The sequence below is a fragment of the Phaethon aethereus genome (genome assembly GCF_964289735.1).
Source record: "Phaethon aethereus genome assembly, chromosome: 31".
Classification (NCBI taxonomy): Eukaryota; Metazoa; Chordata; class Aves; order Phaethontiformes; family Phaethontidae; genus Phaethon; species Phaethon aethereus.
The window spans coordinates 1,523,625-1,530,934 of NC_138607.1; the positions used below are offsets into that span (position 1 = coordinate 1,523,625).

A 7,310-nucleotide genomic window follows, 5' to 3' on the forward strand; every position below is an offset into this window, starting at 1 on the left:
GCCCCGCCATGCTCTCCCGCTCCGGCAGCCTCGAGCAGGTCCCTGTTTTTGACCGTTCATCTTCCTCGAGCGGCCCAGCGCAGGGCTGGAAGGCCGACACCTCTCCTCCTCTTTGAAGGTTGCCGCTCCCAGCACGGGACGGTTCCCTCCTGGCTTGGGCAAAGCCAGCCGGGCCAGTTCAACCTGCCCTCGCCGGCAGGTTAAACAAACCCGAGCGAAGCGTTGCGCTTCCCCCGTCTCGGCGAAGCAGACATCGACGTCCTCGGCTGGAGGAGGACGCCCGTGTCTGCCACTTCGCTTCAGGTTTGTCCTTCGAGACCTTCCATCCTCGGAGAATGTGATACCGGCGAGGGAGTCCCGGGTTTCCCGCTGAGCCGCCGGTGGCACTTCTGGTGCAAGGTGATTTATCAGCAGGTACGAAATCCTCTTGGCGCGGTCCTCGCTACGCAAACATTGAGCCGGCGATCGAGGTTTTTAAAGCGGAGTGTGAGAACAAAGGCTGGAGCAGCATCAGCTCGAAGCCGCCTGAGAAGTTTATTACCAAATAAAAGGTGATGGTGGGGCTGAGCCTGTACCGCGCAGGCCGTGGGGAGGATGAGGTCTCCTCTAGCTGAGACACCGCTTTTCTTTCGCTGATGTTTTGGAACTTCGTTGCGCGAGCAAAGCCTGCTTCGGCTTCTGGCCGGGTCGAGTTGTGAGTGGAGTTAATTTTGGAGACGGGCTTTTGTTCTGGGGCTCAGCGGCGCGACCGGGATGTGCTTACATGGTGGGAAGGGACTAATTAGGTGGTACCGAGCAGGCAAGTGTGCGGCGGGTTCAGGAAACATTAGGATCATCTGCAAGGCGAGGATTAGGAAGACGTGCGCCTTCGCTAATTTTGTTCGAATTCTGAAAGATTTGGGGGCTAGGACTATTGCTTTGATGTGCTTTTATCTTTCTATGAATTAATTAGCGCGTTTCACAAGACTCTAAAATTAATGCTGGGGGCTCTTTGTGCTCTTGGCAGCTGAGGAGAGCAGCTGGTGAATTTTTGTAGTCGCAGCAGCTTTTGAAGACGTGCGAATCGGAGGGTTTTAAGCCACTGCTTGTTCGTACCGACACAAGAAAAAAACTTTCCAGAAGGACAAATGGGTTTTGCCTCTTGCATTAGCAGAGACATCGTGGCTCGAGTTCTCTGCTGCTGCTTTTCTCCTTCCCAAACAGATAAAACAAGGAACCCATGAACGCTAAAATAGAATCTGGAGCTCCTGGGGAGCTTGGCATGAATTTGGTGCGTTTTACCAAGCTGGGTAACTTCGTAAGTCGCTGCGGCCGCAACTCTCCGCTAAGACCGTCTCCCTCCGAGCGCACGCACAGCTCTCGCATCCCCAAAGGCTCCGGCACCTGGTGCCGATGGATCCGGGCTCGCGAATTCACCCGGCGCAGGCGTCTGCCTGCGGAGCTGCCCTTCCAGACCCTCCCCGAGCCACGCGGCAGCGTCGGGATCCGCCGTCCTGGTGATGCCGGGAACATCCTGCTCGGGCTGCACCAAGACACGCTCCTTCACCGCCTCCTCCGAACACCCGTGGCACTCCGGCGTCATCTCCCGCTGAGCGGCGTGAGGTTTTAGCTTGCTAAATTGGAGAGGAAAAAGGGAAAGAACGCGGGGTGGGAGAGGCTGGTTTCCATCTGATGGTCTTTTTTATTTTTTCCCCGGATGCCACATCTTTCTGATGTGATTCTAGGAAAGCTTCCAAGCGCCAGTTAGCAGTCCGATGGTGGTGCAGAAGGTATTTTGATCCATGAATATTCTGAAAGAGAATAAATACGAGGAAAATTAGCACAAATGGGAAGTGAGCAATCTCGTCGTAAACCATGATAGACGATTAACATTCCCGACTGTGGTTTTTTTTACCCCTGCTCCCTACTTGTAAAAGGCATTTGAATAAAAATAAGACCTCCTCAGCTGCGAGACGTCGTCGGGCTCTGTCGGATGGAGTTGGCAGAGGCGCAGCCGCGGTGGATCGACTCTTACCACCCGCAGGTGCCTGCTGCTCTCCTCCGTCTCGCCTTTGCTGCCCGGTTCCTGGGCTGGCGCCTTCCCAGCAAACGCCGATGGGGTGGACCGTGCGCGGCGGAGGCTCGCGGCGGCTCGGGAGCTCGGCGCAGCGGGCCGCTGTCGGTCTGCAACACCGGGCAAACCTCCCAAGTTCATCCGCGAGGCTCGCCAGCTCGTCGGTGTCGGAAACACCCCGTTCGAGGGTGTTTCCTTTGAGCAAACACTGAAGGGAAGAGAAGAGAGGAGCGAAATACAGACGCTGACATCAAAGCCTTGCTTTTTGGTGCTGGAGGGGGCTCGGGGACCGTTCTTCCTCGCAGCGAGCGAGGCGGAGAGCACGCACCCCCTCACGGGACCTGCCAGTTAGTGCTGGTTTCGTTTAGGAAACGGCATCGCTCTCGTTCAGCTGGAGGAAGACGCAGAGGCTTTAGGCAGCGGGGTTTTGATCCTCACCCTTAGGGAGGCTCCGATGCCCGGCTGGGGAGCTCCTCGGCTCATCCTCGTGCGGAGGGTCCGGATTGCAGCTGGCGTCCCTGGCCAGGCTTTGGGGGTCTCATATCATAAATAAGGGCTCCTAAAACCGGCAAAACCCACACGGCCGGGGCCGGCGGTCCTGGCCGTGAGGGCGGTTGGTTACTGCAGTACTCCCTACCCACGCCCCCGGGGCACGGACCCATTTTTAGGGGCTCTTGAGAAAGCTGGGCGATAAGCGCCGAGGGGACGCGCGCAGCGGGAGGAGGGCACGTTGGAAGCGCGGCGTGGCAAAGGGCTGCTGCCCTGAGCGAGGAGATACCCGGGCGAGCTGGGCTGGGAGGGCCAGTTCTTCCTGCCGGGGTAGCCGGCAGGTTTTGTCCCGGCTCTCGCCTGCCCTTTCCCTCTCCTTCCTTCCCCGTCTCTTCATCCCCAGCCACCCGAGGGGCACTTGACTGGCTGCTTTGTTTCAAATGTTGCTGCCTCATTGGTTCCCGGCTCAAATCTCCTCTATTCCTGCGCCGCTTCTCGCAAGCTTCGTCTTTAACCCCTCCGAGCCTCGCAGCGGCCGTGCTGCCGTCTCGTCTCCCAACGATTTCTCCCTCTACGCTCTCCCGACGGATTACCGGCCTCGCGGCGTGGGCGAGAGTTCAACGGCAGCGACGCTCCCAGTGCCGGAAAATGGTAATAACGCCCGCTAAATTGCGGGGCCGTGGCACCGGCGTTAGTCACCGTATCGGGTGCATGGAGGTGGGGGGAAGCTGTTGTTTCGGTCACTGGCTTCGGAGCAGGGCTTGCTGTGCTGGGAAGCGAGCTGGTCCCGCTTGGCTCAGTGAGCAGCTTTGCCTACCCCGGACCCTCTTTGGGGTGCACCGGGGTTAACAGCGCTGCTCTGCCCTGGGCTGATCCGTCCCCGGCGTCCAACCGCCGCCGGAGGATGAAGGAGAGGGAGGTCTGGCGATCCTGGTGGGAGCCCGGCACCCATGGGAGCCCGGCGGCAGGAGCGTCTGGCTGCGAAACCGGTTCTGGAGGGTGATAAGAGCAGGTTGGGAAGTACGTGAAGCTGGGAAAGTCAGCACCGCGGCGGGGAGGGGGAGAAAACGCCGGTGGGGAGAGGTGTGTGCCAGGACCGCCGCGTTGGCCGTGTCCCCCACGCGGCTGTTGGGGTCCGGCAACCAGCCGGGGGTCCGGGAGTGCGGACCCCAGCCGGCTTGGGGAGCTGGTGGCGGATCGCCCTGATCTGTAGACGTCCCCACGTCCCAGCCCCACGGGGACGTCGCGGGCCCCGTCCTGCGCTCGTCCGCCCGTCGCTCGCCGGCTGGGGGAGGCGCTTCGGAGTTTGCAGCGTCAGGAGTCGGGAGCGCTGCTGCCGGCCCGGACCGTTGGGCCGGAGCTGCCGGCCTCCAGCGGGAGCGGTAAGCCCCCAGCCCTCTTTCCCCCCACGGGGCCACCCCTGCACAGTTTGGGGGACGTTCCTCGGTCCCCACGTTCCTCTCGGGGCAAGGGCTTGGGGCGGTGTCCTCCTCCTCCTCCTCCTCCTCTTCCTCCTCCTCCTCCTCCTCTGGCTTGCAGGAAGCGGGAGGATGGTGAAGGTGAGTAATGCAGAGTTTGGCTGATTTTTATGTTTGTTTTTTTTAAAACAAGTTTTAATCAGGGTGTTTTGGGAAGGGGGAGCCCTGAGGGGGGGATCTCGGAGGAGGTTTATTCCCTTTCCAAGCCCGAGCCGGGTCTGGTAGCTGTCGGAAACGCGCGGAGCAACAGGGGATCTCTCCATCTTGCCGGCTGAAGCAGGTCTGTTGTTCGTTAGTGGCGCTGCGAGGTGAGGCCGGTGTTTCGGGGGGAAACAGAGTTATTTCTGGCCAGGAGGAGGGGAGGGACTCTTGTTTTCCGTCCGTGGAGCAGGGGAAGCATGGGAAGGAAAAGGGAAAATTGAAAACCCAGCAAGTGGGGGAAAGCCGAACCCCACATCTGTGCCATGCAAGGGATTTGGACTTTAAAAGCTGTATATCCCTTTGGCAAGGGCGTCCTGCTCGGCCACAGCTGGCCTGTGGGTTCATGGTGTGGGAGGGCTGGTCGCTGGCTAATGCTTCCCAGCTGGTGGCAAGCGAAAGGTTATTCTTCCCTGGAAGCAAGCAGTGGTAGATAATGTCACCCGGAGCCAGCTGCCTGCTGTCACAGTGGCAACGAGGCTTTGAGGGCTTGTAAGACCCCCTAAAAACCCACGTGCCGAGCCTGACCTGGTCTGAGGAGGAGACCTGAATGCCGGAGTCGGTTGCGAATCGGCGTGGTGGGTGACAGCGCCGGCACCCGGAGCTTTCTCCTTGCTTTTGGGGGTCCCGTGGGCTCCTCCGCCCTCGGAGGAGGCTCCGAGCGAGCTGAGCCGATGCCGGGGTCCACAGAGCCCCCGCTCTGTTGTTTTTTTTTTTTCCCGAGACCGTGTAATTACTCCAGCTTCTGAGCCACCTTCAACTAAAATTGCGTCTGGAAATCCAACCGTTGCCCGCGTCGTGCCAAAAGTCTCTGTGCGTTCCTGGCGTGGGGGCACCGGCTCTGGGATGGGGATGTGGGGCAGCTGCAGGACAAACAGCCCCTTTCTGCCGCTCCGGCGGGCAGCGGCAGCCGCACCAGATGTTTATTTTGCAGGGCCCGATGTGTTTAAAGAGGAGGCGAGCGTGTGAACCACGTACAGCTGCACCAGAGACATATTCGTAGGCACGGGGACAAACGGGACACTGCTTCTGGATCCTGCCGGGGATATGTTTATATCTGTTTGCCACTCGTCCGTGCTACTGGCAGGACACTCCTGCCACCGAAGGTTCAAATCTGTCAGTTTTAGATTTTACGCAAAGGAGCAAAATGCGTGCGCCTTCATCATTTTTTTCCCCTCCCTTTAGTTTTCATTTGAAAGGGTCTAGCAAACTCCCCGCCAGCGATAACGTAGGTTTTGGGGTGTTTGTCGGCAGTGGAGAATATTCTGCCCTATTTTGTTTACTCAGGGCTGCTAGAAGCGTTGGTTAATGGCTGACTAATTAAACAAAGCGGAGATAAAGGGAATCTGACCTGGGCTAGGACAGGGCTGAGGAATGTGCATAGCTCTGGTGGAGGCGAGTATCCAGCCAAGAGGGGGAAGATGTTAACCCACTCTTAACCCCTTCCTCCTTCCGCAGAGAGCCCCATCCCACCATCGGGGGTCCCTCGAGGCTCGGCTCTGCCCCCCTGCCCCTTTGCACTGCCTGTTTTCCCCTTGCCAGCCCCAAAAGGCTATGCTTTTTGCAAAACCAACGTAGATTTGGAGGCTCATTAGCTTAACTAGCAGCGTCCCGAGGCGCTCGGATGCTCCAACCTCCGGTGTGCGGGTTGATGTATATCTTCCAGGTATATTTTCCTTGCGCTTCCCTGCAGTTAAACACCAAGCGAGTGGTTTTTAAACATCCTGCTCAAAGTTTAGCGATTATCTCCCAAAACCAGGAGTCCTTCTGCTATCCAGAAAACAGGACTGCCGTCCGGGCAGCGATTCTCCGCCAAGGCTCTTGTGGGCGAGGAAGTGTCCTGGACGAAGGACGGCGGCGTCTGGGAGCAACCGGTGCAGGCGAAGGCAGGGGCCAGCCTTGGTTTTCCTTTTGGGCACGGTCCTGCCATGGGGAGGGTGTGAAACGCCTGTTCCCCCCCAAAACGGCGGCGGTCTGCCTGGGCTAGAAGCTACGGGAAGCCGGCGTGATGCTTGCCGCAGCGGTAAAGGGATGAACCGAACAAAAGCGCCTGCCGCAGGGTGACTTTTTGGTCATCGGGGTCTGCAAGGTAAAGTTTTCCTGGCTCAGGAACCCCATAAACCTGCTGGCTGCACGTTCACGCCTTCGTTTACCCCTAATTAATGTGTTTGCCCGTGCACGGTGCGGTTCAGGATTCGACCCAGCCCACGCTGGAGCTCGGTTGTGCCACAGGCAGCCGGAGAGCGGCTGTGTCAGACCCCCGGGGTGAGCAGGTGAAACGGGGGATCGCAAATATGCAGGATTCCCCTCGTTTCTGAAGGGGGACCAGGATGGAAGTGGAGGCATCTGGGCAGAGAAAAACTTCCCTGACGGATCAGGGATTTCTTCAGAAAATCGGAAAGAGTGGGAAAGCTGGAGAGGAGGGGAGTGCCTTTGCGGATGCCTTGGCCGCAGCGGGATGCTGGAGCACCGGAGTTGGGATTTCCTGCACGGAGAAAGGGATTGTCTCGGGAGCTGTTGAGTTTCGCACCGGGCAGCCTGTCGGAAGCAGATTCAGGAGACTAAAATGGGAGGAAACAGCCACAATTGCCACCCGAAGGCAGTGAAAGTGGGAAAAACGGATCCGCCCCGTGGCAGCCCTGGCCCCGCTGCTCTCCCCACGCCTGCCGCAGGATTTCGGCGGTGTCCCCATGTGTCCCGGGATCGTCCTCTTCTGCGGGATGGGGACAGCGTGCGTGGTGCTGATGGTGTCGACCCACTTAAATCCCCTTTCAGATTTTGTCAGCTTGCTCTAGCCTGGTCCTAGGCACCCGCCGCTGGGGCTGGGCGCTAACGAAAGGTCTTGCTTGAATTGCGTCCTGTCGGCTGCAGCGTCGCCCCGAAATCCTCCCGGCGAGCACCGCAGGATGGCACCGCTCCTCCCGAAACCGGAGAAACGAGGGAGTTAAATAAACAAACCTTAAATAGTGGCCTAAAATGCCAGGCTTCCTTGTGTTTGTTTTACTCCGCTGCCTCCATGTCCCCGATCCCGCGCGGGAGGGGTGTGCTTCCTCCCAGCCACCCGCTTTTACTAACAAACAAATAAAAACTGG

The 7,310-nt window shown here is 58.8% G+C and overlaps 1 protein-coding gene across 1 annotated transcript in view; it reads left to right on the plus strand.

The window, feature by feature from the left end:
- Nucleotides 1-4,092: 4,092 nt before the first annotated feature.
- Nucleotides 4,093-7,310, plus strand: part of NOP53 (NOP53 ribosome biogenesis factor) — a gene marked incomplete at both ends in the record, with an annotated part of 6,048 nt that continues 2,830 nt past the window's right edge. The window contains 1 exon segment of the mRNA XM_082012092.1: nt 4,093-4,101. Coding sequence (XP_081868218.1) covers nt 4,093-4,101 — 9 coding nt within the window.